The 14,480-nt window shown below is 35.6% G+C and overlaps 1 protein-coding gene across 1 annotated transcript in view; it reads left to right on the plus strand.

The window, feature by feature from the left end:
• Positions 1-14,480, plus strand: part of LOC136823685 (spectrin beta chain, erythrocytic-like) — a 44,010-nt gene that overhangs the window by 10,478 nt on the left and 19,052 nt on the right. The window contains exons 11-23 of the mRNA XM_067079852.1: positions 1,044-1,086; positions 4,432-4,569; positions 4,834-4,916; positions 5,430-5,568; positions 5,768-5,974; positions 6,288-6,458; positions 6,651-6,851; positions 7,365-7,460; positions 7,798-7,983; positions 8,711-12,454; positions 12,818-12,967; positions 13,197-13,466; positions 13,784-14,143. Of these exons, the coding sequence (XP_066935953.1) occupies positions 1,044-1,086; positions 4,432-4,569; positions 4,834-4,916; positions 5,430-5,568; positions 5,768-5,974; positions 6,288-6,458; positions 6,651-6,851; positions 7,365-7,460; positions 7,798-7,983; positions 8,711-12,454; positions 12,818-12,967; positions 13,197-13,466; positions 13,784-14,143 (5,788 nt within the window). The remainder of the gene's footprint in view (positions 1-1,043; positions 1,087-4,431; positions 4,570-4,833; positions 4,917-5,429; positions 5,569-5,767; positions 5,975-6,287; positions 6,459-6,650; positions 6,852-7,364; positions 7,461-7,797; positions 7,984-8,710; positions 12,455-12,817; positions 12,968-13,196; positions 13,467-13,783; positions 14,144-14,480) is intronic.

A 14,480-nucleotide genomic window follows, 5' to 3' on the forward strand; every position in this document is an offset into this window, starting at 1 on the left:
CCATTCTACAAAAAGGGCCCCGAGTCATTTGCGTCAGTAGGGACCGTTAACTTTTAAAAGGTACGGCAAGATTCAACAAAAAGAAAGCCCTCTAAGGGATTGATATCTGGACTTCAACTAGATTCTATTCTTTTCATATCAATTTTTTCATGGGAATAGTGAATTTTAATAGGGTAATTGATGGACGTTTTCAAGTCTCAAGACAACTTGCAAATTCTTTTTCGACGTCCTCTTTGCGAACGAAGACGGTAAAAGGAAAAGTACAAAAGTTTTAAATGATATGAATTCCCCGAGAATTATACATTTATTTACATTTTGCACAAATATGCGTATTAGCAATGCCCAAGACATGGCCGAGTCTGATTTTTGAGAAAAAAGATTTTCCGGCCGAAAATACCGGAAATTTGCCGGAAATCGCTGTTTTTGCAGATTTTCATTGGGCTTTTTCCTTGTAACAATGTCCACCATGAAGAATTATTCAATTGTCAATAGAACTGATTTTTGCAACCGGAACTTTCTATTTTTTCCCTACTCGCCTTCCCTCCCCCCCATCAGCAATTAATGATGAAATTTAATGCGCTATGCATCTTCGCTAAACGCTATATTTTCTGACTGATTATTTTCATTTTTCTCCTTATTGCTATCTAACTTTCATCATCAGGTACGTCCTATTAGCATCTAGCTTGTTACAATTCGAATCACTCTGTAATTCGATTAAATAAGATTCCCTGTATGAGCTCGAATTAATGGGAGTCAACTGTACCTTTTTGCTAGGTGTTTTCCAAGTAAAGATTTGAGAAATGTTTAGGAGAGAGTCGAAACTGGGGAAAGGCCTGGAAAGGCTTAGGGGGCTTTTGTTTAAATCTAAATTTTGTTTTGTTGAAAGTATAAATAGCGAAAACTCAGGAATATCAGTTTGATTTTAAAAATAAACTCTTTTTATCTCTCGTTGACGTTTAAAGTTGTTTTCGTTAAGTTGCGAATGCCTCCTCTTTCATTTATTGTTTTTGTATCTATTTTTTATTCCATCTATTTTTATTTAGGCATGATCGGATCAATCAACTCTTGAAAAGGTTCGCGCAAAAGGTAATGTATATGAAACAAGAGCCGCAAAGATGCGGATAAATATTTCCTTTACAAATGTTTAAACAATAATTGATGTCCTCAAAAGATTTCAAAGTGCTTTAACTCTCAGATAACATCAAGCAACACAAGCCCCTAAGAATTTCAAAATTCCATTTATGTTATTGCCAGTATTTACAGGATTATTTATAAGATGACTGTAGGTTCAAAGCTACGGATCACGGAATATATCTAAGCTGAACCCGACTGAGAACAACAATGCAGTAATCAAATTGGCTGGAACTTTAATTTTCGTTAGGTGGACTTTAAATGGATTTTAGTATTATACTAGCGGTCACCCGGCGTCGTACCGCCAAGTAGAGTGTTGTTGAACACATCAAAAGACCTGATTATATAATTATTATTTTAAGCGGTGATTTCCAGAAATTTCCAAAAAGGGCAAATATTTAAAATGAAAGAATGACAAAAAGGAGAATATTTCACAGTAAGAAAACCAAAGAAAATTTTATATATTTTCAAAATAAGATGAAATATTTTGCATTATACTTTCATATATAAAATATTGTAAAAAATGTAAAAATTTAAAGTAACTTTTGGAGTTTTGAAATAATGTACGTGCTAAAAAGTAAAAATCTTTCAAAACAGGGAAACAATTTCATATTTTCGGACAGCATGCAAAAAAAAAAATCTCATTTTTATATACTGGGAAACATTTCATAATCTGAAAGAATGTCGATAGGAAAAAATTCCCCTAACAGAAGCCATTTTATGATTTCCAAAAGCATGCTGCAAGAGCAAAAAATGTCACATACTTGATAACAATCAAAATTTCCAAAAAAATGTCAAAAAAAAAAATAAATTGTCATGCCAGGAGATCACTTGGGTTTTCTTCATTTTTTAATTGCATGTGGAAGAAGATGTCAAGTTCACGACAAAAGTTTTCCACGTTTTGGATGCACGTGTAAGACAATCTCCAAATTTATCACAAAAGTTTCCACATTTTAAGTGTACTTACCATCAACTGCTTTAACTTGGGACGATTGGTCGAAACATGGGACTGTTTGATATCTGGTCTGTATTTTCACTACTAACTTGTTAAATAAATCTCTTTGACAACAAATTTGTTTTGATAACTCCACCAAGTTTATCAATCATACTTCCTTTCATAACATGTCACGATAACTTTCACTGATAGCGCCGATTGTAGAATTAGAGAACGCCCGCTGCATAACCGCCTATCACCCGATGGGATTAACAAATAACCCGTGTGTAACTTGCCGCGCGAGTGACGTCAAACGCTCCATCGTTTTGCCATTTTTTTAATACGCCGTTCATTAACTCAAATCAAATGACTTTGGAGGTTCGGTGAAATGGTGGCCAAATTGCCGTCCCATGTTTTGTCAGATAGTCCCAAGTTGGAGCAGTTGACGGTAAGAAAATCTCCAAATTCACGACAAAAGTTTCCACGTTTAAAACACACGTTGCAAAAGATCTCTAAATTCACAACTAAAGTTTTCCACGTTTTAAAATGCACGCGGGGAAGAAAATCTCCAAGTTCAAGAAAAATTTTGATTGTAAATGTGAGGTGTTTTCATATTATTAACATCCATATTCAATGCAATAAACCTTTTAAGAAGTATTAACATAACATTCTTCATATTGGGGCCGTGGTGTTCCGGATCCGGTTATCAGCTTTAAAACTGTCACTAACCCCAGCAGTTAATTCATTGTTCTAGATAAAAAAAACATTGCATTGCCGGCATTGCATCCGTTGCACGCTGGGTGCAAACTTTTTTCATATTGCAACATGTAATTTTTCAGGTATAACATGGTCAGATTTATTCACAGTCACTTGCCTTCGTATGATTTATGTAAATATACAAACAAAATTGAAGTTAGTTTGTTGTGAAAGTTGATAAAATGTCCTGTTTTTCCAAGACCAAGACGCAAGAGATTGTATCATCTCTCATTCCATTTCAAACCAACAGAATGTAAACGAAACATCAAATCCAGAAAGGAATATTATGAAAAGTTCACTATCGACCATTCCTTGTGACAATCGTACAAAAATCATGATCCAATTCAACTCATCAAAGCATTTAAACCAAAGCCAAGAAAAGTAGCGAAAGAGCAAAAGTTGTTGTCTATTTTCTGCCATCTTTGTTTTGACAGCTAGAAACAAAGCAGTATGGTCCGATCAACAATACGCTTCTAAAACGGCCGACGTTGCCCGATAGACAAGGAGAATAGAGCGCCGTACGGATATTTACCACAGACGTTTCTCGAAGAAATGACGTCTTCCGCCTCGAAAAAAGAACATCCTACTGTTTTTACCGCCGGAGCTTGATTTAAAAAGAGACTCGTGTACAAACTCACGAAATTGACCAAAACCGGCGTTAGACTTGAAGGAGAAGAAGAAGAAGAAGGAGAAAAATTACCGTTTTAACAAAATATTTCCTATATAGATAGGAAATATTTAAAAATCCTTCATCAGACAGGCCCTTTGATGATTATAATACTCTAGTATAGTAATTTGGAGAGACTAGAAGTAGAGCTTTTAAAAACACTTTTTTATAAGAATTAGTAAATTTTTCTCAATGTCAATTTCAATGATCGCAAACGAAAGAAACACGTGTAGGACTAAAGATTTCCCTTTTATTTCCTTTCGGTTGAGATTTGTTTTGGTAAAAAGTTTGAAAAATATCCATTTCCTCGCACGCGCCACTGATTGTTTTTGTCATTTATTATTAGTTTACTGTCGGCTTTAGTGCATTTTGAATTTCGCCTTTGACTCTAATTTTCTTTCCTTTTTGGACCTACCCCGGCGGTCCTTTAAATTAACTGATGTTCGTTCGTTCGTTCGTCTGTTACCAGCTTTTCTCGGGATCATTAGTTTTTTCTGATTTTTTTCACAGTGATGCAAAATGGTGATTCCCAAAAAGTGATGGATCCCGATTTTTGAAAAAAAATTAATTTAGGCAAATTTGGGCCAAAAAGTGCCTAAAATGGGGTTTTCTGGACTTGCTAAAATGTTTATTCACCCCAGTATCTACAACTATAAGTCATACGACTTGAATGAACTATACTTCACAGGCAGACAGGTCGATATTAATTTGAGCTGTGATACTCACAGTAATTTATTCAAGCTGCTCACTACACTTTTTTACTCTCTTGCAATTTGTCCTATTTTTATCTGATTCTCATCATCAGGTAGGTCCATTCAGCATGTTGCTTGTTCTCGGTCTTTTCTCAGAAAAATGAAACCAAAAAACAACAACACGAAACGTGAAATTGTTGAATAACTTCAGAAAGTTAGCCGGCTTAACAACATTTTCTATTTCTCTTCAGGCCAGACTGCGCGAGACATGGCTTAACGATAAATGCACACTGATAGATAATGATAAGTCATTTAATGAGATTGCCCAACAAGAAGTCAAAACTCATTCGAGACGTTTACAAGGCATGGAAACTGATATTAAAGCACAGGTAAGCTTCATTACTGTTCAGTTGTGACAAGGTCAACTTAGATGAGAATTTGATGTAATTCCTGTGGTTCCACTAAGACTATCGATCTAAAATCCAGTTTTAATCATTCAAAAGTTACTGATAAACTAGACTTTGAGCGTAACAGCTCCTGAAAATCTGTTTAAATTCGGGCTTAAATTTTCATTTCACTTTCTAAATATCAAATAAATCGGTAAATCAATATATCAATAAAATGACTAAATTGCTTCTATTTCATATTTTTAGCAAATACGAATAAATAAGCTCAATCAATTGGTAGAAGAGATTAAGGCTTTGAGGTATCATGACGTCAATTCTTTGGTTAATAGGTAGGTGAAATAGTTTCTTAGAGAGTCGATGCTTGTAAAAAGATTTTACAAATAATTATATCTTGTGTTGAAAAAGACATCGAAGAAATCTTTGATACTCAAATGCTCAGATGTATTCAAGGATCCAGATTGAAATTCTCGTTTGATCACGAGTAATTTGAAGATTTGAATTTCATAATCTGTCCTAAAGGCTTTTTACAGGCTAGAAAGTGAATACAAGAGCGAAATACCTTCAAAGAAAACGCTAGCTTATGAAATTAAAGAATGTTGAATATAGTCGTTTACACGTCGTTTACGTTTTTCTTAAAGCACATCATTTAACGTATTGCTACCATTTACTTAAACAACATTTTTTAACAAATGGAAGAGCAACTTTCGGTCTTTCCTTTGTGCTTTTCAATGAAATTATGTCGAATTGGAAGTAATGCCAAATATAATGGAATCGATTTCCTCGCGATACTTAAAATGAATGGCCAAAATGACTGATTTTCTTGTTTATCACTCGCATTCTAGGGTGCAAAAGCTGCAGAGCTTCTGGTGCAATGTTTCCAAGAAGATCACAGCGAAGAAAAAGACACTGAACTCTTTACAGAAAGTTGTTGCAGTGCTCGACGATATTAATAATTTGAACTCAGATCTGAAACAATTCTCAGTAAGTAATTTGATGACTACTGTCTTAAACATAATGGTTTGTTCCCTGTTGTAGCACTTTTTTAAATATACTGTAAGCCCGGTATTTTTTTTCCGGACAAAATGTATGTAGATTTCAAATTATCTTGAAAGAGGGAAACTTTCTTTCTGCCGCACCCGGTATATCATAACGGAAATCTTTTCAACTTGTTTTGTTTCAGCTTTTGATACGAAAAGATCCACCATATACAAACATCATGGATGTTGAGGTTTTACTCCAGGAAAATCAACACCAACTTTCGAAGTTGAAAAACAAGAAAAATCAATTACAAGATATTCAAGGTCGTGCGCAGATTTGTTTGCGGGAACAAAACCTTTTTGTGGGAAGATTGAAGACGTCGCTCGATGATGCAGTGGAGCACATAAAGGTGGGATGATATTCTCGGAAATAGATGCCCACTTATTGGACTTAAAAAATTACACTTGTCTCCCGAATAACCCTCCCCGCGTCTTAATAACTTAAAATCCTCCTTCCTCACGTCTTACTAATAAAAAGGTCCACCACACCCCTCACGTCTTGCTAATGAAGAAATTCAACCTAAATAGCAAACTAAACTTCCGTCTATTCGGAAGAAAAGAATTTCTGGTTCAAAATATCGGGAATGTGGAATCTCAAGGTAATCCCCAGATCATTTTTTAGCCTTGTATATTGTCATTTAATTTTTGATTACCTTTTTAAAGGCTCTTGAAGATGAGCTTAAAACCATGCAGCTCAAATTTGAAGGTTTGAAAATGGTATTGAAACTACAAGACGATTTGCAAGATGAGTTGATATTCTTGAAAGAAAAACAAATTCTTCTATCAAGGTCATCTAAACAAGCATTCAATCAAAACCAAAACTTGAGACATGAGGTAATAGCTAATTGTCATTGCGGAATGGTTTTTTAACCCTTCCAGTTAAAAATACTATATACGAACGTTTAGGTTGAATATCGCGATTTGTATCACACCTTAAAGAAAGAAATTCTGCCGGTATTCAAAATCCGCCAAATTGAATTCCCGTCAAAATTTTTTCCCCTGAAATTCCTTAATCATTGATTTTAGAACTTGCTGAATGAAGTTAAACAATCTGACGATCGTAGCTCGAAATTATTTGAACGGCTGAGAAACATGTGTAAAACGCAAACGGCAGACTTGGCCAAATGTGAGAAATTATCACGTGACTTAAAAGAAGAATTGCGATTGGTTAAAATAGCCGTAGACAAACATAGTATTCAAGTTACTTTCAATAGTCTGTCGCATAAGGTGTGTATTGAAAAGGATATTTGTATTTAAAGGGTCGCCTTTTTTCCAAGTTTTTATTCTCCACAAACATGTTAACGTACATTGGGCTTTTCCAGAAAAAAACGTATACCCCCTGTTGAGGAGGTCCATTTCCGTTCCAAGGGGGTAAGGTTTGATATGTGGCGGAATTCCATAGGGAGATATAAAAATCTGTCAAAAATAACAGGAATTCCATGGGGTAGCCTTTTAAATCCTACTAAAATTCAGAATTCCAGAGGGATTTAAGCCTGAAATTGCCTGGAATTCCAGGGGGTTGCAGCATTTCCAGTCACAAAATGATGGACCTCCTCAACAGGGGGTATACGGTTTTTTTCTGGAAAAGCCCATGTATATCTCGCTGTATTTATGAAATGAAGATGAAGAAATAGTTAGTATTTAATTGAAACCTTTCTATGCAGACTAAGCTAACTTAAAAAGAAAGTAATGCCTCCTAATAAAATAAAATTACGTTATCTTTTATCCCGCATTTTTCAGTTTGAGTCTAACATCAAGGAATCAATAAGTTGGATTGACGAACAACTCGATGTATTGAATACCTTTTCGTCGCCAGGCAACGTCGATCAAACTATCGTGAGTTGCTTAAATTTTAGTCACTAAGTTTAGATTTTCTTTAGGTTTAACTTCTTTAAAAAATATTACATTTGTTCGTCGAATTGCAATTCTAATGCAATTAATTAGTTATTCCGACTTTCCAAAATTTGGCATTAATAATCAATACAACCAACGCTGCACTGTGACTAGGTTAGAGCCGATTAAAAGTTGGATGAAGTCAAATGTCTGTGAGTGTATAAATGCAACGGTTTCATACAGTCGCCGTTATACGACCCTTAGAAACTAGAACCTCAAATATATGATTGACAGATGTGTAAGTCCTAAAATTTAAATTCAAACCTATTTCTATCTACAGGAATTTCAAAAGAAATTGAAAGAGCTCTCGATGGATGTCCAAGTGTTTGAAAAAGAAATCATACTATTTAACGAGCAAAAGAAAGACCTTGTTGATATCTCAAACAACCAATATATGATCTTTCTACAGAAAGTAGTGGTCAAAAAGACTTTTGTAACGGACGGTAGCAAGATTTGCAAAGGAGAGGTTTGTATTATGTTTAATAATCTTAGATGCCTAAAAATTGGGAGATAAGAATAAACGGAATGAACTCAACAATGCCTTAAAAACCTGACTTTGCAACTCGAAGTTTCCTTAACTCGAACAAATTTGTATTCCTCATGCGTGTTCGAGTTATGGAAATTTCTCCGAAGAGTAGTTTCTCTTCTTTTTCCAACTATCCTGATTTAAGGGACTTTTGATATCTAAACAGTGAAGTTTACGAGTGTAAGAAAATGATTCTTATTTCAAAGTAATCTTGTGAATGTTTACTTTATGGTATGTGAACTCAATGGCCAGTTTAGATTAAACTCGTATTCCTTAGTCAACGCAAACGATGGTTGTTGCTATCACTAAATTTTCACTTTTCATATATTTTGAAATTCATCATATTAAGCCATAGGGAAGAGGGTCAAAATTAATTTTGAAATTAATTCCTCTAAAGATTCATGAACCATTTATAGATTCATAGAAAATTTACTGTATAGAGGGTAAATTCATGATATGCACCACTGCAATGTCTTCTAACATTACGTCACGGAACCAATAGCTCATTGGTTGGAAGTGACGTAAAATCAGTCAATACGTCACTTTCAACCAATCAGCTATTGGGTGGAACGGAAGACATTCCAATGGTGCATATCATGAATAGGGTTTGTTTGTTTCATCAAAACTAAAAGATGATAACTCATTAACTAATCTATTCTACTCCTAGATTATCTACTTGGAATCTGCTCCCAATTCGATGGAACAAACAGATATCATCCATAACCTGACGAAACATCGACTCCCTTTGCGAATAGTTGACGGATATCCTCCTCTCAGGAATGATAATGAACATGAGACGCTACTTGTTAGCTTGCACGGAAAGCCGTTCATTTCTTTTGGTACAAATTCGTGTGTCAATTTAACTTCGCAATCAAATTACCATAATCTGATGAAATTGTTCGATGAGAACAAGGAGAAGTACCAGCTACTGAAAGACATGTTGTCAACATTAAAAAGCGATCTTTTTGTGGATCAGAGTTTCTACGAGACAAAGGAACGTTTTCATGAATTTTTTGCCATCGCAAATTCTTCTTTGAGCTACATCTCCTCCTTCGAGCTCGTAGACGATTCGCATATTATTGAAAGAAAAAGGAATAAATTGAATGCTGACATTAACAAATGTAGAAATCTGCATGAGAATCTGACCTGGAAAGCTACAGATTTGCCGAGTGAAAGATCGCATCGCATGAAGGATTATACAGCCCTTCAAAAAAAAGCAGCTGAGTTGATGTATCAGCTATCTAGCAAACACGACTCTTTGAAACGCAATATCAATCAAACTCATGGTTGCCGTACACTCAAGGAAAATTACGACAAACTGAAGGCCAGCATCTCAAATATCAGGCCCAAGTTTCAAGACGATATGACCTCTTTAGACAGTTTAAACGCGATTCGAGCTGCTCAGAAGGATTTTCAAAACAACAAGCGTCATTTGGAAGCACTTAAAATTTCTAACGAGAAACTTAGAGGAGAATTCCATTATCTTTCGCAAACACTTGGTGAAGAGAAACAAAAATCTGATCTTGAATTTCTTAAAGACTTTGTTGAGAATGATTTACGGCAACTTGACAACGATTCTGCGGTATATGGTGAAGAACTTTCTTCGCTCTACGGTGTTCACGGGTTTATGACGGATGCAAAGGAACTTTTAGTTGAATTGAACGAACACCAAAAACTTCTTCAGAACATTGAAATATCCGATGATCTCGTTGGAGTTCAAAAGAACCAAGAATTACTGAACAACCTGAAAGACGAGTTTATGGTTAGCCTTGAGAATGCATCAGATTTGATCAGGCTTGGTGAAAACTTGACACATCCCAACTCAAAACAGGTTTATTACGAATTAGAGGATAGTTATGGCCAGACCCAACTTTTAATTGAAAATAAATCTTCAACTCTTGCCAATAAGTTTAACGAATTACACCATCAAAAACAGTTTGGTAAAACGGAACAGAAATTGCAGAATTTGCTTTCGTTGGTTGAGGAACTTGATTTTCAACGAGATACTATGGGCATATCTTCTGGTAACCTTGCCAAGGAAAGTGAAAAATTAACTCGACAATTAAGTGTCGAAGAAAGGCGGTTGAGAAACAATGGAGGTGATTGTCCGACTCATATCCAAGTAATGATTGATAAAGCTAAGAGAAAGTTGAGGGACATAGAAGACAGCATTTTCGAAATGGTCACATTCGAGCAATTTATGCGTGAAAGTGAGTCTGTTTTAGAGTCCATCAAAGGTGAACAAGACAAACTAGAAAATATCGATGAAGTGGATTCACACAATTTGGAGAGGAGAGTCAAAGATCTTGATTCTATCAAAACATCTATCGGTTCTTTACAAGTGGCTAAAGAAAAGTTGGATGAAAAGGGGTCTTTTTTCCTTGAGGAATGTCACTTTGCATCTGTACAAATTGCGGACCAGATGGAGACATCCGATGGAGCGTGGCAGGCCTTGATGAATTTGCTACAAGTTAAAGAGAAGAAAATAGATACTTTTTCAAAACAGAATGAACTTATCAATGAATGTTCAGAGCTATCTGAATCACTTGGACGTATCGATAAAAAATTGTCATCGTCACCAGATATTGCTTCATTGTCGTTTGCGAAAAAATGTCTTGGTGACGTTGAACAACTTCAAAATGAATTGAATCTGCACCAAACTAAAGTTGACGGGCTACTTGAAAAATGTAAGCATTGTCATGATAGCATACCGCAAAGAAAATTGAATTTATGCCAAAAGTTGAAAACCATTCAGGAAAAATGTCGGAATGTTAAATTTGATCGATGTAATGAAGTTAATTTCCAGTCATTCCAACTTCATGCTTTAATGGAAATTTCTTGGCTGGACGAAAAGGAAAATTTATTGCAAAATCTTGCTCAGCCATTAACCATCACCGAAGCTTTGAGTATATCTAAATCATTGAAAATGCTGCAAGATCAGATTCGAGCTCATCAGAGCTGTCTCAAGAATGTGGTCACGGCTGGTGAATCTTGCTTGAACAACGATCTAGTCCACCAAGAAACTGTCCAAAACCAATTGAGGCTTATTCAAGAAAAGTCAGAGTCTTTGAATATCATTCTAGCCGATAAAATGATTTCAAATGATCGACAAAAAGATATTTTTGAGGCTTTACTGATGAGTGATAACCACCTCGAGTTCATTGACAACAAACTATCCACAGTTATGAGTAACGAGTACGGAACTGATTTGAATTCTTCAGATATTGCTGTCAAGAAACACCGCAAAATCAAAACAGACATTTCCAATTTTAAAAAGAAATTAAAACCTTTCCTTAGAGATTTAAACAATTTAGCTTCGAATGTAAGCTCTGCTGAAGTGAAGACTTTCACCAAAGGCCAACCAGACTCGAATAATACTGAAAGAGAATCTGAAAAGTCGAATCTAAAAGAATTGGCCAACCTCCCAGCAGAATTTGGATCAACGGTATTGAAACAGTCTGCCCAAATCATCAAATCAAAATTTAAGAAGTTAGAACAATGTTCTTTATATCGAGAAAAAATGCTGCAAGACTCCAACCAACTATTTACGCTTTATTCTGAGGCTGACCAAGTCAAAACTACTATTTTAGAGATTGGAAAACAGATTCCATCTGATGAACAAAATGCTTTAACTTATGACCAGGCTAATGCCAACAATGAGAGGATTCAATTTGTAAAGCACAAATTTCAAGCTGCGAAAGTCACTTATGACAAATTTTCAGAATCATGTAAAGCGTTTGAGCAGCACCCTCATCACGCCAATATCACGAAAGTCAAAAACAAGGTGGAGATAATGTACCAAAAACTGGGAGCCAAAATCGAATCACGATCAAAGAAAAGTAATAAACTACTTATGTATCATGACTTTACGAACAGTCTTGGTAATATCAACGAGCGGTTAAACGAAATTCAGAATTCAATGAAGCGCTCTCAAAGAAATTTAGCAAAGCTAGAGTCGCTATCAGCGCTTCGGGAGGAAGTAAGACGTATTGGACATGTTATTAATGACACCAGATCACTGAAAGAAGGTATCAACAAATTAGCCGAAAAGTTATCCATACTAGCTACTGAATATCCTGGCAAAAGTATCAAGACCTTCGAGCAACATGTGAATGCATTGAAGTCACGATACACTGAATGTAGTAAACAATTGAAGATTCTTCAAGTAGGCTTGCAAATCAAAATAGGACGATTGACTTTCAACTCTGATGTTCAGTACCTCGACGGGTGGTTGGAGAGCACCAGGGCTGAGCTGAATCATCTATTGGATACGGCAGTTGATTATTCGTCAACTTGTTTGAGTATTGGAGATCTAGAAATGAAGAGTAAAGAGATTGCGTTGAAGAAAAGATTGGTGGACGATTTGCGAAGAATGGTACAAGACTCGAAAGACCAAAACGAAAATGATAAGGTAGTAATCTCACTTTTTCGTCTCCGTCTCCGTTTCTGTTTTTCTTTTTGCTACTTCGCATAGTGGGTAACTTTTGGCGCATAAGATTTCAAAATTGTCGGCTTTCGATCTTCCTTGTCAGTTGTATCAACCGTTATCTATAATAAATCCATAATAGAGTGTAAAACAACAATGTTTACATAAACAAGTTAACTTTTATGGAAAAGTTGGACTTCAGAAGAAAATGTTGGGCAACTTTTTGAGACAGTGTTTTGAAAACCAGTAAAATGAATGTAATGATATCTTTCAAGTAGGTTTATGACGACACGATAATCCTCTCAGCTGACAGGTAAGTATCACAATTTCTTTTGTTTTTTTTTTCAGATGAAAAAGCAATTATTGAAGTTGAGTAAGAAACATGAGGAAATTGAAGACCTATCAAACCAAACTTCAAAAGTATTGAAGCAAAAATTGGAAGATCTTAAACTACATAGAGATTTGAACGCTATTGGAAATGCTCTTTCATCATTACAGGTTAGATCCAGTATGCGTTGCTTCCAAACCAAAGAAATTGCTTCATTTCATTTTGGGAGGATCTATTTACTTGAACTATCTCCAAGGCAGAGTTTGGGAATTTTCAAGGGCATTTTTAGCGAAAATTTACATAAATACTCGCGTGATCAAGTACACGCGAAAATTTAGTACACTACTACGTATTTAAAACACTACCCATGTTTTACGATAATATGGTTTCTCATTTCAGGAACGCGTTATGTTATTAGGTGAAAAATCGAAATCCCAATCTCATGGATCTGTTTTACGGAAACTTGACGAATACTCCAACATATTGTCATCAGAAAGAATGTGTACCAAGCAGATCAAATCATCAAATGATAAAGGGGACTCTGATGTACTCGAAAACCTGGAGATTCTGGACAGCAAAATGAACCATATCGGTGAATTGATTTCGAAGCAGAGGAGTAATATTCATGCAAGAATAAATCTAGATAAATTTCAATCGCTTTTTGGAGAGGTAATCTGTAGTTTCAGTTTTCGCATTCTCTGATAGCTAATACATAGTTTGCCGAGGGGTATGTCCTCCTAGGTTTATTTCATCCCCCCTATATACCCATCTCCCTTCTGAAATGAAATCTTACTCCCTTTTTAACAGAAAATTCGTTTTTGAAGGAAACTCGCTTGTGAGTGATACAATTGGGTTGGCCAAAAGCTAGTGGGAGGATATATTAAAAAACCCGGGCTTAAAGATTCAAGACATTATATTTGTATTGCCCCTCTTGCTGATTTCTTCCACTTCTTGTAGCCCTATTTTCACGTGTTTTCGTATTGAAGGTGAAAGAATGGCTGGAAACAACGAAGAACAGTCTGGAAGATTCGTCAGCTATAAAAAACATTAAGATTGCAACAAGAGGTTTGTGCTTGATCAAGTCTCAAAAAGTTGTAACTCTGGCCCAGTACGAAGAACTTCAGACACTCCGCAACTATCTATTGGAAAATAAACATGCCTTGTATCTGGAAAACGAAATAGAGACTGACAAAGAATCGCCCATAGCGTCATTGGATGATTTAGAAGAACTTTGGAAACAACTTGAAAAATTGACTGAGAAAAGAGCTAGTGATATCGAAGAACAAAAGTTACTGCTTGGATTTGAACAGACTTCTGTTTTGATTACGTCACATTTAGAAGATCAGGTAAATTCCTTATTCTTGCTCAGGAGAATTTATTTAACATTTTTCTAACATTAATCATCGGTTCAAAAATCTCGCTGTAGCTAGTCTCCAGTCCTCAAACTGATTAAGTATCGGGTATGCATTTCGGCCTACCTTTTAGTCCTTTGCATGTATGGATATCTTTTATTATTCTCGAAAGGAATAAGAAATACTGACAAGCATAACCTCAAATCACGAGGTGTGCTTGAAACGGATCGGAGTGGAATTCACCAAACACGAATTTGCCAATCATTGAACGGGGTAATTTGACCCAGCTTCCCCATGGCTTGATTAAGTGCTTTCTTTCACTTTTAAAAGT

The sequence above is a fragment of the Clytia hemisphaerica genome, unplaced genomic scaffold, assembly GCF_902728285.1.
Source record: "Clytia hemisphaerica strain Z4C2 unplaced genomic scaffold, Clytia hemisphaerica genome assembly, whole genome shotgun sequence".
NCBI lineage: Eukaryota > Metazoa > Cnidaria > Hydrozoa > Leptothecata > Clytiidae > Clytia > Clytia hemisphaerica.